Source organism: Melanostigma gelatinosum, assembly GCF_949748355.1.
Source record: "Melanostigma gelatinosum genome assembly, chromosome: 7".
Classification (NCBI taxonomy): Eukaryota; Metazoa; Chordata; class Actinopteri; order Perciformes; family Zoarcidae; genus Melanostigma; species Melanostigma gelatinosum.
This window is the reverse complement of record NC_136640.1, coordinates 19,727,164-19,749,038: the sequence shown is the minus strand read 5'-3', so window position 1 is coordinate 19,749,038 and position 21,875 is coordinate 19,727,164. Positions and strand designations below refer to the sequence as shown.

The 21,875-nt window shown below is 44.4% G+C and overlaps 2 protein-coding genes across 3 annotated transcripts in view; both read right to left on the bottom strand.

The window, feature by feature from the left end:
* Positions 1 to 8,046, bottom strand: part of maml2 (mastermind like transcriptional coactivator 2) — a 34,234-nt gene extending 26,188 nt beyond the window's left edge. Inside the window, exon 1 of the mRNA XM_079271261.1 lies at positions 6,773 to 8,046. Within this exon, the coding sequence (XP_079127387.1) occupies positions 6,773 to 7,183 (411 nt within the window). The 5' untranslated portion in view covers positions 7,184 to 8,046. The remainder of the gene's footprint in view (positions 1 to 6,772) is intronic.
* Positions 8,047 to 10,221: 2,175 nt separating this feature from the next.
* The window catches only part of gab2 (GRB2-associated binding protein 2), a 33,395-nt gene continuing 21,741 nt past the window's right edge, over positions 10,222 to 21,875 (bottom strand). The window contains exons 3-10 of one of the 2 annotated variants that reach the window (XM_079271672.1): positions 17,470 to 17,689; positions 14,941 to 15,536; positions 14,078 to 14,175; positions 13,610 to 13,889; positions 13,395 to 13,485; positions 13,164 to 13,266; positions 12,914 to 13,036; positions 10,222 to 12,809 (exon numbers count right to left, since the gene is read on the bottom strand). In XM_079271672.1, coding sequence (XP_079127798.1) covers positions 12,666 to 12,809; positions 12,914 to 13,036; positions 13,164 to 13,266; positions 13,395 to 13,485; positions 13,610 to 13,889; positions 14,078 to 14,175; positions 14,941 to 15,536; positions 17,470 to 17,689 — 1,655 coding nt within the window. In that variant the 3' untranslated portion in view covers positions 10,222 to 12,665. The remainder of the gene's footprint in view (positions 12,810 to 12,913; positions 13,037 to 13,163; positions 13,267 to 13,394; positions 13,486 to 13,609; positions 13,890 to 14,077; positions 14,176 to 14,940; positions 15,537 to 17,469; positions 17,690 to 21,875) is intronic. The other variant, XM_079271673.1, reaches the window with a different exon arrangement.

The window sequence follows — 21,875 nt, the reverse complement described above, 5'->3', positions numbered from 1 at the left end:
AAGGTTGATGCTGATCATGTATTTTCTGCAATGTTTAACGCTGTGTCTGAAGGTAAAGTGGTTACCTTGCAAGCTCTGCTAACGGACCAAAGCCAAGGACTTCAACCAGACGTCTATGGAGGAAAGGCTTTTAACCCAGGACGGGCAGCAGTTCCAGTATACGACTACAGGCTAAATGTACCCTAAAGACCGGGCTGTTATATACCTCATACAGCAGCAGAGCAGACCTGGCCCACCTGGACTCTCTGAGCATGTACACACTTATATTCTATCAGCCCTTGAAGACTGAGGATGGGATGGGTCTGCTACATGATTTCGGCAGCCCTCTTCAAAGACAGATACAGCCTTCCCATAGGCTGCTGAATAAAACATAAGGCGTGTGCGGCAGGGTGGGTTCTGTGTGTGTGTGTGTGTGTGTGTGTGTGTGAGAGAAAGGGTGGTTGAGTGGGGGAGTGGGAATATATATATATATATATATTTTTTTAAAGACACCACTACTAGACATACTGTAGAACAGATGATCCATGAACGCCTTTGATTTGACACACATCCTCACTGCCCTGCTGGGTGTCTGGAAGCTGTCGTCTCCCCCCCCCCCCCCCCCCCAATTCATATGTTTTTCTTTGTTTTCTTATTGTGTATTTTTTTTTTTTTATTCTACGCAGGTTCTTTTTGGCAGCATGGAACTTGTTCAGAAAATCTAAATTAGTCCAGAAAAAGAATGAGAGTATGCTCATTTCAGGAGGGGAAGGCGATGCAAATCTTGCCAGGTACAGAGATGTCCCAGATTCACACAGCGCCGTTTCTGCTGCTTCTGCACGACACCACATTCACTGAGCCTGGTCTGTTTAAGACAAATTATACCGAATATACCCCGTGTTTTCGACACAGATAACATTAAATGTGTCATCCAATCAGAATATGACAGTATTTTTACATGAAAAATATCAACTTACATTGCTTTCATTCATCAGAATACAAAGTAGTGCAGTTCATACAAAAGGGAGTGAAGGAACCGTCATGCTTTTCAAGTTGTAATGAATTACTGAAACTGCATAATCAATAAATTCTTACTCCGCTTTACTCGGACATTTCACCGTTCTCCATCATTTACTGATATAACTTACACTAAGCTCATGAAAGCTTTTACTGTACATAATGTCTCATAGGTCTTTTCTGGGAAAATCCAGTGGTGCACAGGAAGTGACGCATGTTTTCTGGCATTAAACACTGTTTGGAACTGGGTTACCGTCGGCTGCACGGACAAGGAAAAGAGAGCCAGTACGACTGCTTAGCACAAAAGATGTCCTCAAAATGAAAAACGATTGGACATCCACTTAAAGTTTCATTTTCGGACACCATCATACTCAGACTAATGATTTGTTGAAGGGCCTGACTTGTGCCATCATGACATGATAATATGAAAAGCTGCAGTTTGTAAGATTGTAAATTCAGCGTCTCTAATATCTTTAGTAAATGCAGTCATTAACTCAAAAGGGATTGGAAAATAAAGCTCCTCTGAGAAATGACAGTCATCAGTGAACTTTGTTTTTGCGGCGCTTACAGTCCGGGTTGGCTCCCAAACGAGAAGCTTGTTGAGGCTGGTGCCCCGCTCTCCCTCGAGCACGTAGCAATCACGACCACAGAATTGACGTGTTAGTTGTTTAGAACACATGTGTGCTGATGTGATGATCATAAAACTATGTTTACTGGGGAATAGGGACATTCATTTCATGCACGATTTAGCCAAAAAGATGATCCCGTAGCCATTAACCAAGTCAGAATCAACATACTGCCGAAACAAATGTCATCCAGAGGCGGCAATTTCCTGGAAACGGACAAGCCACAGCATTCGCTTTGTGCGTGATATTAACCGACTATGCTTCGCCCTTCCTCAAAGACAAGCTGTGCTTGCGCAGATCTAGTTGGTGCTAAAAGTTTACGAACTGCCATCGGATAGGACTGTGGAATGTGCAGAACGCAACATGGCCCTCACTTTTATTACAGTAAATCTGGCTGAAGCACATCAGTTAAAGCGTCATGTCTCCCTGAGCAAAATGTAATGATGATCCCTGCAGTTGATGCGGTGTCAATCAGAAGACACAACACAGAGATGTGTGGAGGGAGAAGTCATAATCATATTCACCCGTATGTTACTGCCTGGAATTTATCTGGAAGTACTTGAACAAATGAATATAAAAATAACTATTTAGTAGGCAAATGACTCCGAACTCCAATCACATGCCACAGTGTACTTTACTCTCATGTCAGAGGGAGATGCATTTATATCTACCCATTGTGTACAAACACTGAAAAGTCTATCAAGTTGGCAGCATTTGTATTAAGAAGTATTATATTGTTACACTGTGTGAACTGTCAATAAACACACTTGACGAAAGTGCTATCATAATCGTATCGCACATCTGAAAACATCACGTAAACAGAGTATTGTGACATTTAATACTTTCTAGTTTCATGTGTTTCATGAACAAATTTATGTGATAGGATATTTTAGATACATATTCCACACCTCCAAAATGCACTGTGCATGAGCAGAATTGGATTGCGGCTGTGTTTAAACTCCATCTTGGAATGAGCACTAATCCCAAATAGGAGGAGGAGATTAACAGATGGCTTTACTACAGTATATGAAGGCCTATCTTAATGTGTTTTAATCAGAGCGCTATGAGCTGCACGACTCATCTCACAGCCACAGTCTATACAAAGGGACAAGCTTAATCACACCGGGCTTACAGAGTAGCCGTGCTGTCAATAAAACAGCACCCACGGCAATTCCAGTCCTCACTAAAGGAGACTTCAAGTAATTCAGCATCCAGGCCCACTGACGGCCAGCTAGCCCCTAAAAGAAAAGAAAACAACTTTAGCCTTCCCAGACAACATGGGAGTGATCTGTGGGATGAACATGGATCCCTACTTTATCCACGGGGCTGGGTAAAGCTGTGGGCTTCACTGTGGGTGGCCCCCATGGACCTGGGCTAATTGTTTCACATCTCAGCCGAGGCAGGCCGAGTTCAGACCACCGGCAGCTCTGATTCAGGCGGTTCAACAGCCAAACAGGGTATGCCAGGAAGCACTTACAGTGCCCAGCCCACCCCGCTCTCACACACACACACTCTTCATCCATCATACATGACCACCAGAGAGTAACAAGGCATTTCTTTTTTCCTCCATGCTATTAGAGCAAGCTGTCAATCCACTGGTCTGATCCACCCGAATTAAGAGGCGCGACTATTCTGTTTCATGGTCACGTTGGCTGAACAAAATGTAATTGAAATGCAAATACAAAGAGGGCTCACACACAAATTGTGCCGTACAGGAAGTGATGCATTTTTTTGTCATGCAATTAAAGAAATTCAAATCATTAATTACTATTAAAATGATAATTGTCATCCTGCACATTTGTCTTGAAGGACAGTATTGTGCACGAGGCCATTGTACAGAGGTTTGCAACCTTTTGGGTTTGCGACCCCTGCAAATGACGCAATGCGACTGCGACCCATCGTCACCGTTCCATCGTCGAACATTTCATCCAACTCATGCAAACAGTTATTTTCTTTCCTTGTTTTAATTGTAATCATTTCTAAAGTCCGGAGGATGGGAAGAGCAAAGAACAAGGGGTTAAATTGGGGTCGTTTATTCCGCTTTCCTCCCCTCTTAAAAATATTACAACCCATCAGATTTACCTTGCAAACCTTTTGTGGAGGTCCTGAACCTTTAGTTAGGAACATCTGATCTGTCAACAACAGCACAACCGACCGCAGTTGCCAATTCTGACCTTTTGTACAGGATCCTGCAATTGTGCCAAACACATAAAGTTTGAAGATGATTTGGGCATTGTGCCTTTTCGGGGCAGCTCACAGTAGACGGTGACAGGAAACATTAGGAGAGAGGAGAGGATGACAAGGTTATTTGGCCAGATTTGAAGCGGGGACGTTGCGGTTAAGTGATTTCTGTTTTCAACCACGAGATGACCAGGATGCCTTTTTAAAAAGAGCTGCCGCCGTGCGGTAGACTGAGTTGCAAGTGGGCAAACACAACAGGCAAACACATCAGCATACAAAGCACTTTCCCTGCGAGCGTGTGCTGCTCTAGGCCTATAGTTCTCAGATCTGTCACTAGAACAAGACTGGGTAATAACAAAATCCTCCCAGTGCACACAGGACTGTTAATCACCAGGCATCCCTCGCCTACTGCTTTTTCAAGGCCTGTTTGACTTAAAGTAAACACGTGCAGGAAATGTATTCAGTGGCTCTAAACATTTATATGGGGGCCTTGCGGTTCAAACAGTTTCATGGCCGGCACATCTTTCAAGAAGGTGCTCAGTGAGCCATTTGTTAAAGGCATGATAATAGGGCATGACAAGGCATGGCATGCACCATGCAGTGAGGCTGCATCATTGTAGTTTGTGTACTCGTTGATAGGCGATGGAAGATGATGGCCGACTCTGATGAAACTTAACGTCTGTACATTGTAATACGGGGCTAATGTTTTGTAAGCTCCATCCTGACCCATTTTCTGTGCTGAATGTATTTACTGATACAGGTATGAAGGGAAAGATTGAAAAACTGTTTGTGGAAAACAATATATATAATCTATGAATCCATAAATATCCAAAGGCTTTGGACGAGTTCACGTGAACATTATGGAAAATCATTTTTCTGAGTCGTCGGATAAGTAAGCGCTCGTCTTTCTTCTTCTCCAATTTCATCTAAAAGAATATCCTTTGTTAATCTGGTCTCAATGAGCACCGTTGTTAAGTGCTGCTCACTCTGCACTCCCAGCCAGTCATAATCCATTGTGTTGTTTGCCCCTCGCTCGGTGTACATTTCCAGCGCAAATTCCAATGTGAACAGTCAATAACGTGCACAGATGTGGCCATTGTAGAAACCTTACTCTTTAATTCAGAAGAATGCAGCAGGGTGAACAACAACTGCACCCCAGGAAGTATCCACGGGGCTGGGTAAAGCTGTGGGCTTCACTGTGGGTGGCCCCCATGGACCTGGGCTAAAACAAATATATATAATCTATGAATCCATAAATATCCAAAGGCTTTGGACGAGTTCACGTGAACATTATGGAAAATCAAAAGCACAAGTTGTACTCTTTTTATTGCCAGAGATTATATATTTCAAAAAAATTGCAAGTTATTCTACAAGTTATTTAGTTTGATTTGGAAAAATTCAAGAAATAACAGGACTTATCCTGGAAAGATGCCGTATAAATGCATTAAGGGGGATTTCTGCAATGGCTGCTGTTCTCCTTCGCCCAATCATCACGAATTGTGAAAAAGATATTAACCTCAGGGTTGACAAAAACATGTACGCCAGGATCTCATTTCCTCCTCACCATCTTGCTGCACTCATCAGTTTTATGTAGAACACGCTCCTCCAGAGCAAACATCAGTAAAAATGAAACCGCACATGATAATGATGTTCCCTGACCTCTTTTAGACAGTCAATATAATCCATGATGTCGCATCATGTTCCACGGCTGCGTTGCACCTATACCAGCATTAATACTAAATATGTGGAAAGCTAGGAAGCTAAACTGCGCTGTATAAATCATGGAAAATCCACTTTTCTTGGATGTGAAAAATCATGACGTGTAGAGTCTATAACCTGCTCAATGGCTGCGATGACAATGAACGAGCTGACGGAACAATCATTGTTGCCCCTTGTATGGCTTCACTGGAAAAACATTTTTTTTTTTTTAACATTGTTTATTTTTCCATCCAGCAAATCTAGAGCGGGAACATCTGCGAGCTTTCACCCTTTTGACATCATATTGAAACGCTGCTTGGGAAATAATTCATAGTCTGGATGCTGAACTCCCACATGTCCAATGAAAGAAAACAACAAAATAAATCTCCCGTCTCACTGGCTGGGCCCTTAACAGGAAGTCAGTCCTATCAGCACTAGCAGGCACACAGAACGCCCCGCAGTGTTTCATAGTCAAGTTACCCTACACTATGTCTTTTACACGGCTCTGTTGTTCAGGGAGAATATACCCAAACTACAATGTCCTTTATTCTCAATACCCCCTTTCTCTGAAGACTCTCAAAATAAGGTCACACGCTCCTTACTTGATACAGGATCCCTCAGAAACAAACAAATAAACCCTGTTGTTCAGGAACACTTTGAGAACGTTCAATGGCAGGTGGCATCCTCTTGAGAATTTGGTAATTCACGCGACACAGAGCAAACTGACTTGTCTGTACTGCACAATGAGAGAATGGCGCATATTAAATGGGTTAAAAGAAGCCGCAGAAAGCATCTGCATCTGCATCCCTCTGTTTGGATCAGCTGCACAGTAGAGAGATGCTGACATGGTTTGCCCTAAATGCAAAACATCCCCATGACCCCAAAACAATTTCCTCTGACTGGATTGTTTTGCAAAACCACCTTTGTGATCCTGCATCATCCCATCCACTTCGAGCCCCCCCCCCCCCCCCTTAAATCAGCAAGACCAGGAACCAAGAGTTTATTACTCTTGTTTTAAGATGCTTGTAAGATCTCATATGGTCTGAGTTTTACTGACCTGTATGTTTGGGCAGAGCTTTACCGGTTTGCTTATCATCACAAGTAACAGCAGCAATATAGTCAAAAAAAATTAAAATCACGATGATAAACATATTCACCATGGTGTCAACCTCAAGCTGCTTCCTCCTCCTCCTCCTCCTCATCATTGTTGGTGGCAAAGTATGAGCGTTCATTATCACCATCAACAACAACTGGGTCTCTCCCACACTCACCGCTATGCGCGTTGATATCTTCTGCTCGCCCTCGGCGCCCTTTAGCTCCCCGTTGGCCCTGCTGTACTCTGGAGGTTGCTGGTTCGATCCCCGGCCGCCCTTCGTCTTTCGGTTCCCAGGCCCTTGGTGGACTATGTTGAGCAGGTGAAGCGTGCTCTCGTGCTCCCGGTCCGAGCTCTCGGCCTGGCCCCTCTGGTAGCGGTTCTCGCAGGTGGAGTGGTGCCGCCTGCACAGCTCTATGCGGGCGCGCAAACGCTCCACGATGGCGCTGTGCAGCTGTGGTACCGCGGAGCCTCTGGAGGTGGCCACCACCGGCCCGTTGCCGACCCCAGCGGGCATGTTTCCTAAACCGACACCCAACATGGGTACGAATGCCCCTGCAGCAGACTGAGCAGGGGTCGCTTCTCCCATGCCCGCAGGTCCCCGACAAGTTAGTAGAGACTGAGGTCCACTGAGCTGATAATGGACCACAGCATGGAAGAAAACAAGACGTATGCACTCAGCTATGATCCCATGTGGAAAGAAAAATACTACACTGCACGCACCGAGTCACTGGAGAGAATTACGATGTAGCCTGTGATATTTGTTGAAAGACAAATTGCACAAGTATCTCGTCAAACTGATCGGAATGTTACAGCGATGGGGCAGATTAAAAGACACTTGCCTATAAAGTAAGATACGGTCCGTATAAACTCACACAATGGCTCCACGGAGGCATTCAAAAGTCCCAATGTTGCAGAACTGTATCGGCGATCGCTTCCTCGGGGGTGCGACTATGTCAGCTTTAAATTCAAACTGAAATGGTTTCCAAACACGAAAGGCTCGCGGATGCACAGCTGGAATGGATCCACTCTTGCTTAACGACTCGACCGCTGCTCGCGGATAAATTATAGTCAATATGAATCCCGTTGGATGATTCAAAAGCACAGCACGCACAACTTCAGCTCCATCGGTGGGAAGATCCCGGGTACAACGCCATCCTACTTTATCTCAAATGTGCCACACTTGTGAAATAGTCCGAAAAAAAGGAGCGAGCCCGCAAAACTGTGAAATTCAAAGTGAGCGATTGGTCGCCAGAATGGGAGAATCGACCAACGCACGATATTCACGAAACTTCCAACACTCACGGCATTTTTTGTTTGGATTATAGTCCTCTCTCTCTCTCTCTCTCTCTCTCCGTCTTTCTCTTTCCACCCGGATAAGAAGGATCTTGCAAATTACAAGTCAAAAAGCACGCAGTCGAAACGCGGGGGACCCGTTGCACACACCGATTGAGATCCGCCTCACATCGTCCATTGACAATCGTTTGTCCGTGTGGTGCACCGAGGCAATAGCGGAACTACAATACACAGACCCTCATTGTATGAACATTCCTCCTTTGACTTGACACGCTCACGCGGCCGTTGCGGGGTCCAAACGCACACTCTAGTGGAGTGAAGGCGGAACTGTCCTGCAAGGCACACTGGGAACGTGACACCAGCGACGCGCGTGCAGGTGAAAAGTAGCTGATGAAGCAGAGGCAGATTTAGTGTTGTGGTTACAAATATTTGATTGTGATGGTGTTTGAGATCCTCTTCATGGATATATTACCGTTTGTGGTGTGTTGGTTTATAGCTACAGCAGAAGGCACTTCACATGTTTTCTGATATATCAAATAATAAGGAACAAGAATAAAAGACATAACACAAACTCAGGTAGTTACACCAAACCTCCTATAAAACGTTGGCCACTAATATGTATATATATATATATAAATAAATAAAAAAAGAGAAGGCAGACTTTAAACCAGCAAATTGCATCAACCAGGAAATTGTCATTCAGGGCCAGGACAATAAGCATACTTACATGTAACATCCTTTACAGGCAACTTTCAACCCAAACACATGGATCGAACTGTAATGAAGAAGCTGAGACACTTAACGAGCCAATGTACCAATTAACCCCTGACTGGATCCTGACATGCTTCTCTACAAATAGGGTCCTTCATTTTCTGGAGTTCTGAAACTGGAGGCGGCTCCTGTGCCTGAAGTGAACTGCAAGCCATTACTTGTCTCGTACAGTTTGTGTTCATCAATACCTAAAAGCTGGAGAAAGTTACTTAGTGCCTTTCAAATTAAAATAGGGGTATTTATGTGAAGTGGATTTGATTGGTTTTGCATCCATTATACTGCTGATTTAAGTGAAGGGGCATAAGTGGCTGCAGACATACCATCTACACTGTAGAATCTACAGTGTAGATGAAGACTTTGTACTGGATGCCAGCACACTAAGGTTCACAACAACAACCAGGCAATCACACTGACATTCACAGAGACAGGATGCATGTGTTGGTGAAGCAGAAGGAAACTGAAGGCCCCAGAGGAAAACCACAGAAACGTGAGGAGAACATGCAAGGTCCACACAGAAAGAAGCAAAGAGGACAGCAAACCTGTGAAACACTGACTTACCTGGCTGCCATTTAAGTAACAATCAATCAAACTGGCCCTCCTGCTTCCTAAAGCAACCTGGCACTGACTAAAGCTCAGGTTTTAATTTAATCTTATCCGTTGGGCTCACCCCCTTCTTCCTTTTAGTAGAGCCATAAAATTACCAATTACCGTTTTCAGGAACTCATTGAGATGACAATAGAAGTTGACAGGCTGCAGAAAATACTTAAGAACACATTCAATACTCTCTATTATAACAGGACTCTTGCAGAACACTCTGCTGGTAAATAACTGGTAAAAATGTCAGTTAAAATTGTAGCAAGGCAAGATACAGTATGTATATGTATATATATATATATATATATATATATATATATATATATATATATATATATATATATATATATATATATATATATATATATATACACACACAGGCGGACACTGGCCAGTATCCATGATATTCCTATGAAAGGAAGGAGTAGAAATGATTTTCATTGCACATTTTATTTTTTAGCTGCCCCTCTTAGTCAGTGAGTCAATCTGTCATTGGGGTCTTGGTTGATATTTCTAGCTGATTAGTCATTATTGTTTTGTTAAGGGGTGGATGACATTTTAGTCATTGGTCAATCTCATGAAGCACAACAACGTTCATTCAACAATCACACCAGTTAAACAGATCACAGAGAAACGCATCCTTATTTCTTTTATATCTTGTATGTATTTGTAAATGTCTGGCACTAAAACACCTCTCAATGTACAGGCATAGATCCTGACTGGAACCTCATGTGTGTGTGTGTATCAGCTCTCAAAAACCCGTATCTATTCTTATCTATCTTTAGCAATGCCAATGGATGCGGCTGCTGTACAACACAACAGGGGGCAGCAGACTTCAACCTCTGTGCATGACAGCAACAATTAAGAACGTGTGGGAGAGAGATGAGAACACAGTGTTTCGGTTTATATTTAAAGAGGAACCGGAACGCCAAACTTTCACTTCTTGATTTATTCTATTGTCCACAGTTTAAGTCAACCATAATACAGGAATAACAACAGTCTTGTATTCTTGTGTATCCTAAATGAACTGTACCACATTACCATCACACTGGCATCGTCTGTCATATTGCTTCACAAAATCAAGACAGTTTGCATACATCAATGTTAGTAGAGAGAAGGTTTTCCTTGTTTGATAGTTGTTTTCTTTCCTTTTTACAATTATCAACTGCAAAATGCACAATAAATTAATAAATTAACACACAAGCAATCGGCAAATGTTTTACAGTAGTAGCAATAACAGTGGTTAAAAAAAATGATCTCTACTAGTACAGTACGTCAACCCAGTGACAGTCTGACAGCAGAGTTGAGCAGTCGTTTCGATCTCGCCCAGTCAGGCTGTCATTTAACATCCTACGACTCACAATCTACCACGACACGTACACAGCGCTTCTGCCTACAACGGGTATCTCTAGATAATAAATTACACATCCATTTCACTTCAGAGGCTGACAGGCTTTTCTTCAGTCTTTTCTTTCCTCTCTCACGCTTTGTGAATCACAGTTCACCCCAGAAGGGCTTTGCCAGTGCAAACTCAAGCTGCCAGCCTCCCCATTTCATGTACAGATCATACAAATTCTATTTGGGAATGAAATAAAAAATAAAAAATAAAAGAATAAAATACACGCTGTAACAAACTTAATTCATTTAGCCTGACCCCGTCCTCATGAATATCACTTGCTTACATGTTTCAGTAAAAAAATAATGATAAAAAGAATACAAAAAGCAGTAAAAATGGTAGAAAAACATTAAGAAGTAAATCCTAATGAAATAATCCATAATACCATCTAGCACTGCATGGCCACACGATTCATAGAAAGGTCAAATAGGTAGTCACCCTTTAGTGGTTCCAGCCCACAATGAAATACTGGACTTAAGTTGAACTAGAAACTGATCATTCAGTTGTCCGAAATACAATATGGCTCTCACTTGAATAACATTGTGAATAATTAAATTTTTCCAAGGCAAAAACTGTCAGTCAAAACTGAAATACAAATATAAGGCAAATTAAACAAATGAAAGAGTTTAGGAAATTAAGAGAAACATTCTTTCCTAAACAATTTTTAAGTGACTAGGATTACTGGCAAATCTTCATTGTGGCACGCTGCCTTTGCAAGAAAAGCACGTTACATTACTGCAGTGCACCTTTTTGTCTCAGACAAGTGCATCAAACAGTCAACAAGATGTGCTGCAAACATGTCATTCTGTTAATAATTTACACACAGAAAACAATTGCTCTTCAGACAGATAGCTGTAGTGTGTATCAAAGACCGAAGACATACATCAGGAAAACATAAATATGCTATTCTCCTTCTACTTAGCTTGTGTTGATGGTTTTATTTATCTCTAGGGAGAGAGAAAGAGAGGACGGGATATCTGAACTCCTTGGAAAGTACGCCTCCTGCTTTGTTTCTGCCTCCTCCAACTCAATCATTTTTTTGGTCAGTACACATTTCTGATGAAATGTATAAGAAGACTACCTGAAGTGAATTGCCCACTGAAGTCAAACCTACAAAGACACAAGATGCTTCTTCTTCTTCTTCTTCTCGTCGGCCTTGCTCTCTTCATTCTGTACATTGAGATGTTCCTGACTTTGTACCTGCATTGGAATAATTGGCCTGCCATCCAGCCCGACAGCTTCTAAATGTGGTCTGGGCTCATACTTTATTGAAACAGCCATGTGCAGTCATCATTAGGGCTGCTTCTGACACGGGCCTTTACGTAGTTGTAAGTCTGTGATTCTTTTTCTCCCCCCCCCCCCTCCTCTTACCAGACATGCACTGCTAAGCTGAAATGATTGCCCGCAGTGAAAATAATCTCTTCACTGCTTCTGCAAGGCTCAGCACAAACGATAGATTGAAGTGAAGAGAGAGAGTCTGCCTGCATGCCAAAATTGGAGTGCATCTTGGCATTCCTGAGGCCAGTAAGCGTACTCTTACAGTATATTAATATGTTATCGACCAGCTAGCCTCTGCTGCCCCTTGAAATGGCAGCAATTGGGTAAATCACCTGCTAGATGCAAAATGTTTGAGTGTTGCAGAGGGGGGGGGGGGGGGGGGGGGGGGAGAGACAGCTTTGAGGAAACACCTAATTCATAAAGGATGGATTGATAAGTAAGGATGATATTTTCATACACATTATCAATTGTCCACAGACTGTTATAACAGTCTGCATGGAGAGAGCTTTGGCAGGATGCTTCACCTGTATATGGCCTGATATCCTGCACGTTAGCAGTGCATTGCAGTCAAAATCATCACAGAGAACAGGCATAGGATAGGTTATGGCTTTTTGTCCAAATAATTCAGTTTTAATCAAGCCCAACCAGTATTCATCGTGATGATAGACACATGATACTAGAGATGCTTGACTTAAGGTTGGTTGGACTTCAGGTCATTGTTTTGCACAGGCCAGTGTCAGGACTTGACCCCCTTGGCAGGTTCAGTAGACTGCCGCACATCGGTCCACTCTTGCATTGTGCTTTGCAGTGCCTGGGTCTTCTCCTTGTCAACTTGCACGTAGTCCACCTTCTCATCCGAGGTCACCGAGGATGTAGATGGCTGCGGAATGATAAATGAGCAGGAGTGAGATTCTGGCCCGGGGCGAACTGCACTGCGGTACAACAAACGCAGAACAAATCAAGTCTACAAAATCATCGGCTTACTTTTCTGTGCGGACTGGGTGACCCTGGCTGGAAGTCCAGCGCTAGGTAGTCCACGTTGCCGCACTTCCGAGGGGCCGGGCTACTGGTGCCGCTCACGGCTGGGGAGGTAGACGCTGGGTTCTGCTAATGGGGGACGAGAGAGGGAGGTTTCACTCACACAGGAGTAAGCGGAGCACGGAAACAAGTGGATCATTAAAAACAAAGAACACAATGTGCTCTCCTGATCTCCCCTCCGGCTATTGGGACTCACCATAGCCACGTAATTCTCCTCACTGTCTGCAGAGTCGGTGCTGGTGATGCTTTGTGTGGAGATGGGACGACAATGCTGGGAGGACATGGAGTTCATAGCAGGCCTGAAGCAAAGCAGACAGGACTGTGAGTGCTTCTACCTTCTGACCGTGCAGGACAGTGTGTGTGTGTGTGCGTGTGTTTGTCAGTAGGCCTTTGGTAACCTAGCTTGAATGACTGATACGAGACTCACATGGGCCGTGTCCAGGACATGGTGACTGGGCTCTTAAATGGCAGCTCGTCAATGATCCCATTGTTCTTCAAATCAAGAGGTGTTGGCTTCGCTGTGGAAAACAAGAGCAGAGACTGTCAAGAAAAAAATCATTGTCCTTATGAAAACAATCAACAAAACAAACAAGAAAACCCAAACTTTGGGATCAGCGATGAGCTTTGCTGTCAGAAACTCACACTTCCTGTTCGGTTTGAGGTTTCGGTTGATGGGTGGTGGTGTGACATCACTGAGGCGGCTGGGCCGGTGACACAGGGAGGCGCTGCTCCCCTTACGGGCAGGTAATGTTGCAGAGAATCCTGGGAAATCAAAGTGATGTGGCCCAGGGCTCATCGGGATGTAGATATTTTTAGGGCTGTCAGCCTGGGCAGCGCTGAGTGGCGAGGAGCCAGGATTCATGGGCACATAGTTGTCATCTGAGTTGCCGCTGTCTGAGCGAGTCAGAGGCGCTTTGGTTCTCTGTTGTCAAAAGAGACAGAGCGTGCATTCCTCTCTTAAACTCTCTGGGCTCAATATGGCAGGAAAACTGTCGCACTCAATGTGAGTAAATACAGGAGAGATGCTTTTTCTATCTATGTAGTTTGTGATGTCGCACTAACAGCATCTGTCTGAGGAGGGAGTGCAGTTGAAGGGAGAGAGTGACTCACCAGGTAGGAGCTGAACCCATCATTGACAGACTCCACAGACTGGCCGGAGTTGTTGAAATGGATGGGACGGTGATGGCTGTTAGTTTCAAACGAGGAGCCTGTGGAGAGAAGCGAGGAGAGAGATGTTTACAACCGACATGAACTCTCTAAAAAGAAAAAAAAAGGGCTCCACAAGTAAAGTAGTACAATGCAAAAATAGGCCGATATAGACCAAAAAAACGCCTGACATTTCCAGGAGAAAACGCACGTTTCTAATGAAACAAACTGAACACAAGTGACATTTCATTAAATGCTTCACTGGGTTGTAATTAGTCTTTGCAGCACAGGTGTGTGTACAGCCTGTAGCCTCACTAACAAGGGTCACAGGTCAATTCTAGTCTCTGGCTGTACAAGGCCTGAGCATGGGCTTGGCGAAGCAGAGAACACAGAATAAGAAGAGGCTGCGCATTGTGTCTGCGAGTGGTTTCTTTTCTTTTTTCATTGCTTATCAGCCTGGAACGAGGCATTCTGGAGCGGGCTGTATGGCTTGAATTTCATGAGCGTCTCAACAGAACAGTGTCTGCTAGACTGGCCTGTTTGTTTCTGCTCAGCTGCTGGCGTTAAATCAGTAAAATGAGAGATAGAGGAAGAGGGAAAGAGTGAGAGAGAGAGAGGGGGGGAGGAAGAGAAAGCACAGAGTCAGTGCGACACCACAAGAGATCGGGCTGATGAAGTCAGACGTGCATTTGAGAACAGGAAACAGGTCAAATGTGCGATTTCAAAAGGTCTGTGCGAGTCAACTGAAATTGCGTTGAAAGAAACAAGTGTCGTTTTGAAGGAACGTATTAGGAAAGCAGCAAAACCACGAATTGCATTCAGCGTACCTCTGTGCAGCCTGATGTTCTCGACAGCAGGGAGAGTATTCCTGCGCGGGATAACCGACACTGCAGGCGTCACCTCTCCATTCTGGCTCCCTACCGACTGGGGACTCCCCCACTGCCCCTCTGAACCCTGGCTAGGTTTGGGGGGCCTGGGAGGAGGAGCACAAGAAGACTCAGAGCTGGAGGGTGTCAAGGCATTGTGATTCTTATCAAACGTCCGGGGGATCTGGTAGAAGGAGCCAGGCGTCGTAGGAAGGTCGTAATTGTCAGTCGGCCGTTCGTTGCTGTGCACGGTGGCAAGGGCGTTGCAGGGCGTCTTGAAGGTGTAAACCTCCTCGTCCTCCAGATCTGGGTCACCTAGACCGCTGTGAGCCGGTGCCTCGGAGCTGTAACCTCGCGGCAGCACATAACAGGCCTCCTGCGGGGAGTCATCGAGGCCCGGTAACTGGTGCTTTCCTGGCTTGGGCAGGCTGTAGAAGCCGTGCAACTGGCCGCCCATGCCGTTGAGACAGTGGGAAAAGCCGTGGGAGAGTTTCTGCACCGCAGAGTCGCTCCCAACAAACAGATTGCTTCGCGTGGCCTGGGAGAAACTGGCACTCCTGCAACATGGACAGAGACATACACAATATTACACAAATGCACACATTAAGTCTTTATGGTCCCGCAATTTTCGCAGTGCCTAAATGCTCCCTCCAAAACAGACATCTGTCTCGTACTCCAACGCCAACCTATAAAATGAATTTCCAATGAAATGATCCAGATAGCCACTAGATGGCACTGTAGCACTTCAGGTCTCAGCCTAGTAAAAAAACAACACACCGTGTCATCACTGTCAGAGCACATTTGTGCAGCTCTAGCATACACATTCAATTTGAGTATTCTTAACATTTCCCTGAAAAGCTGATGTGTTTACATGTTTTCTGTATGTCGACAGGGAGAGGACATCCGCGCTAAGAGGTAGCACGCTACGACTTTCCCAGTGTTTCAGCTTCGGTGAGACACCCGAGGGACATGCCTCATGTATTCTGGCTCCTTTGTAGGCCTTGACCTTGAGTGCCTACTAGAGCAAACCTACAGCTTAGACATTTCTAGCCAGTTAGCTGAGCAATGGTCCGATTTAGTCGGCCAATGCAAAGATGAGATGTCCTCAATGACTCGTTTCTTTATGTCTGTACTGATCTTCCTTGGGATGTTCTGCATGCGTTAGCTTCACTGCAGGTTTCTAATGCTTGCGTTCAATCTCCATCATAAATGTAACCATTTCAAATGAATAATGCATCAAACGTAATACGATTAATATTGACATAACATTTTGCTCTCTCTGACTTTGTTCCCTTTTTTCATGTCAGATGGCACGTTGTGGTTCATCAATTCTTCCTCTGTCTCCTCAGGATGCCAATCATCAATCAATGATCTTGTTCATTACTCTGCCTTCCAGCATTGTGGCTTCATGGGGGCTTTTTACATCGATGAATTCATACCATTGGTCATCAAACCAGTGGAGTTTCATGAAATCATGAATCATACACCAGATGCCTGTCTTAATTAGCAGACCCACCGAGCAGAAGCTGGTGAGGGAGTGACAGAAATATCTGCATAAAGCTGATGAGATGGATTGTGAGGTTTGGTTTCACAGAGGTCCAACACAGCAGATTTATGTGCAAATCGTGTGGCTGAGAGGGCAGTTCTACCCCCGCGCGAGTCTAAACCTATAGGAGTGATGAATTGCAGCCTCAACCTCATTGATCATCTACTGTGCCGGCTATCTGCTGAATGGCATCATCATTAAAGCTGCCTTTTGATTCTTAGAAGCGGGCATGGCGGCAGCAGGAGGTGAGGTGAATGTTAATGGGAAAACTCAGGAGTTCATTCCACATAAACACTTGTTCCATTTGTTCTCCCGCTCAGCATATAGCCGGGATAAGCGTGCATGTCCTTATACATGCAGTTGCTCAAAAAGTATGCCCATCTTTTGTTGCATTGCATATTTTGTTGTTTATGTTGCATTATTGGGATGAATGACCTTCATTTTTCTGATATTTTCTACAGCGGACTAACCAAAAACAGACATTTTATCTTTAAATCATTTTAAATATTGCAATATAAAATGACATTACTCTGTGTCAGTCAACGGTATCAATATTGCCGATCCCCACCTATCCCTGTAGTATTTTATCATTTTAAATTGAATTCTAGCAAATAACAAAAAAACACAATGCTCGTAGCAGCATTTCTTCCAGATTATCCATTTCTCATTTTAGAATATTCACTTCAATTCAATATCATTGTTAAAAATTGGCACTTCCTCAGTCAGAGCACATGTGAAATACATTATAACATTTCCACAATGCTTTGTCACACACACACACACACACACACACACACACAGCAGTTGGATAATTTTCCCACCGTAACAGTAGTTCCAACCCTTAGGGGCATCTGAACTGAGGAAGCGTCGTAAACCTGTACGTTGACCTGCATTAAGGGATAACAGGAAACTGACACAGGACGCCTGAGGGTCGGGACCTTTACCGTGCACTCTCTGTCTTCCTGCTCATGCACTGATGGAGGAGGAGGTAGTCCTGGGGTGCGCTGTTGGACAGGGAGCTGTGGCGAACAGGCACATCAAAGGTGAAGAGGACTGGCTGGCTGGAGTGGATGGGGGCAGAGGACTTGCGTTCTCCGGTCAGCGGAGCCATTGAGCCGGTGACGTCTGCTCCGACAGAACGGGGCATATGGTGCAACCTGCCATCTGCAGACCGGAGAAATTGGAGTTATTGATTGTTTAACCCATAACATGTGCTGGTTTTATTTTTTTTAGAAACCCAATCTCACGGCTTGTCTTGGGAATTTAAAAGCAGATTGCAATCTTATGCGACAGCAATGAACAATCTGCCAAATAACCATTCATCTATTTTTATTTTGTTGTCACAATTCTTGAAGTCAAAGGTTCAGTGTGTAATTCATTTGAAGATTTTAAGCCTCAACATGACCTTGCCTGGAGTCTGGTATTCAGTAGGTTTCCGCCTGCACTCTGATCAATAGAGATGAGGGATCGGTCTCAAGAGAAAACAGGATCCAGCGGCTCTTTTTTAGGCCGCAGGGTACGAGTGATTTAACAGCCCCATGATCCACGCTATTCTTTCTGACCAGTGCCTATGTGCTTTGTTTGATTTTATTGAGTTGCATTGTTTTGCACAGCGGGACTGTGTGAACGACGTGGTGGTACAGTCTTGTTGTTTATGTGTGACATCCCTGATATCTGCATCGAAAGGCTCCAAAGAAAAGATGAATCTGGGAAAGGGATGCTGCAAATAGACTAGGCAGGAGGCCAAATAGAGGAGGCGCACACTGAGCTGTAGGAGTAGAGAGTGGGCGGCCCACTGATCCATCGACCCATGGTGCTGTGTGCAACACAAGCTGATGGGAGGGAGGACAAAAAACTCCACCAATCCTCTTGTGCTGATACCAATCTCTCTCTTTTTCACTGTACAGTAGATGCAAGATAAATACTTCCATCTATGTAAAGTCAAAAAAGGAGAAAAAGAAAATTTCCACGAGACTAAGGTGATGTCTTAAAATTGTATGTTTTGTCCAACAAACAGTCTGGAACCCAAAGATGTTTACAAGGATATTAACAGAACAAGACATTCCATCTTCTCATTTTAGAAGCTGGAATCTTTTGGTATTTTTGTTTTTATAAATTACTTAAAACTGCTTCAGCTCTAATTTCAATCATATCTGAAAAGTAACAGAATTGTCCCTCCTTTCTAACAGACACATGCATGTTGCTTGTTCTCCACCATTCTCCTCCTCCTATGTCAGACCTTTTACAAAGCATATTATGGGTCCGACTGCCCTTTAAGAAGAGGCTGATGCCCTGTGTGAGTCATAATGTGAGCGGACCATACAGAGGGACCACAGCCACTGCAAAACAACAGAAAACACACAGCAAAACATGGAGTGTGAGCATGTGTGTGTGTGCATGTGGGCTGGTTGGAGGGCGGGGGGTATTCTGAAGCCCAGTTAGCTGAATGAGGTCACATCCAGGCCTGAGGGGGAAAAAAGACCTCTGCTGTGGGGTCTCCAGGCCAGCGGACATCAGTGAGATGCCCAGGCCCTCCGCCACACAGGCAGGCCCCGCCCCCCCAATGCTTCTCAATTACACCATTGTTCTGAGAGATTCCACTCTCCATAGGCTGGTTAGGCATCATCTCCTTTCCCCACAAAAAGCTTTGTAAAAGCTTTCATCCAGTGCGGTGAGCACTAGGGCACCACTAACATGGGTAGATATATTGATTTGTTGTAGAAAGACAGTCCCCCCCCCCCCCAACCCCGCCAGAGTGGAGAGCTGCATGGAAAAACACATGCAGGCTTAATGACTGAAATACTGACGACACAACTTCAAAGGCTAAAATGTAATCGGGTTCATTTTCACGAAGTGCGTGTGCACAAGAGTATGTTTTTGTGCGTGCCCTAAATGGTTTTTGATTAACTGCCACACATGACTGTCAGAATAAGAAGGAGAAGAAAGACGAGCCGGTCCAGTCCGCTGATGCCTACATGGCTCATCACTGACACTAATGGGTCTGATGATGTATGTTACCACTGGGAAGAAATTCTATCAAGTCAGTCCACAACACAGAAATGAAGAAAAGAGCAGAAAATACAACACTAAAACTCTCCCTTAGGTGCTTTTGGTAATATTTCCCTCCACTGACTAATGTACCGTCAATATTAGGTGGTGAAATGTTTATTAACCAACGGTAGAAGTCGTTTATTACGCTGCATTTGACAAAGAAAAGGAATAAAACTGGATTGGCACAAGTAAAAAATAAAGGCTAATTATAGTTGTTTGAGTTACGAGCCTGACGTCATCACCAGCGGCTGTTTTCTCTACGACTACGCTGAAACCTCAACATCAAACAAGGCAGTTAAAAGAGACAAAGAGTTCTTCCCGTGACATTCCTTCACTTTTGAAACAAACATCAGACTATCAACAGCAACGCATTAAAGGAGCCTTTTGGTCGGTGAACGAGATTTGGCTATTCTGGGTCAAAGAGCTCCTAAATTCATGAGCAATTTTTCAATTATGCTGTATAATACATCACCTATGTCTCATCTGCTCTCTGGCCATAATCTAATGGAGCCGGCTGCTGGACTCAGGGGGCCAAAATTAGAACCCTGCCAGATCGCTCAGGACAAGAGCGTCTTTGTAGGGTGCTCATTTCCTCTCAGGCCGGGCAAATTTAGACGAGGACATATGATAATCTTATCTGAAATGAGACATAAAAATAGAGAATACCACGGACCTATTGAATCAAAAATGGTGTCTGATGGAAAAGGAAGCATTTGAATCGTTTCAATACAGCAGTTGTACACTTTTCATCAGGCTCATAATCACTCCTTAAATATTCCACACAAGATAATCATCTAAAGTACGCCTTGTCCACCTGCCTTTAAATTGAGTACACAAAGAAAAATGTAATTTTCTTAATGGTTCTATGTGAGATTGCACTTAGCCTCTCAGATATGGCTCTGCAGGGTGGCCTGGTGGTGGTGGGGGGGGGCACGCCATCTTGTGACATGAAGGTCAGGCAGTAGGTTTGATCCTCCCAGGGGTCCTGTCAAACGTGCCCTTGAAAAAAGGCCTCTACATGTACCTGCTCACTCAGTTTAAGTCAACCTGGAAAAGAGCAACGGCTCAATGACTGCAGTGTTAAGTACGTAGATACATTATTTGTTGTCCTGCACGGATCTGCCGGACCAGTGGCTCTTTAAAGCAACACTGTGTCCCAGGAGGCCGCATAGTGGGGTCCATTTGCATGTGTGGTTAGCAGATGGGGGGGGGTGGGTCCATGAGACTGACATAACTGGATGAAGAAGAAGCTAGCTGCAGCAGAGGTGGGTTAGGTCGACGCCGCGGAGTGCTTTAAGCGCTGTGGATCGTGATGCTCTACTACAGGATGAGGGCAAATGGCGTCCTTGCTCTGCGGGTTAGTGTGAAGGGAACAAAGTGACGTGGCTGTGTCACTCTCCCTTGAAAACGGCTCACTGTGTGTGTCAAGCAGAGCAGGCACACAGTAGCGTCCCCTGATCACATTACTCCCCTTTGCCTGCCTGCTCAGCAGCATCACGTGAGCACCGCCTACATCGACTACACTGCGACATCAATTCGCCTCTAAAGACCGGACTGATCAATCACCTTAAAGGCTCGGGGCTTGTCGGGGCCACTGCATGACAGAGTTTGGTCTCAACCAGCAGCTCATTTTCAACCCTCTGACCTCATTTTTTTGTAAGGCGGCGGGTGGATAAATACTGTCGACCTGCAACAGACGCATGAAGAGCTGAGACAATTTGTGGTGGAGGTTGAGTGTTGGTTTTCATCGTCTCATTGGAAAAAAAAAATGCAAGACTACCTGGAAAGGGCTGTGCCGCCGAATGCAGCCAACTGATCCAAAAAACGGAAAAAGGATAATTTGCTCTGACAATGCAGTGCATTACAGAATGGGAACACGCTCGTGTGTGGAAACTCAGAAGTCATGATGAATGGAGAATGTGATACTTGTGTATGCTCTCAACTACACTGTACTTTAGTGATTTAGTCAGGATGCTTTATACAATGACTCCAATAAACGTAAGTGCATTTCTAAGGGTGAATGCATTCGATTCTGGGCTGAATCAATTCCCTTTGATTGTGTTTATGTGCAGCCTGGTCACCTGTTAACAGTGTCGGCAAAGCTACAGCTCAGTAAGAACCCAGGTTACGTTTTGGGGAAGAAAAAAATGCATATCTCCATTGTGGACTCTCCATTTTTGTGTAGTCTTATAAAAATAATACTGAAAAACATACTGTTTTGGCAGATTGGTGCGAAAATCTTGCATCACCGGGACAGGAAACAATTTAAGGCCGACCGTACGAGTAAAAGCAGCAGCAG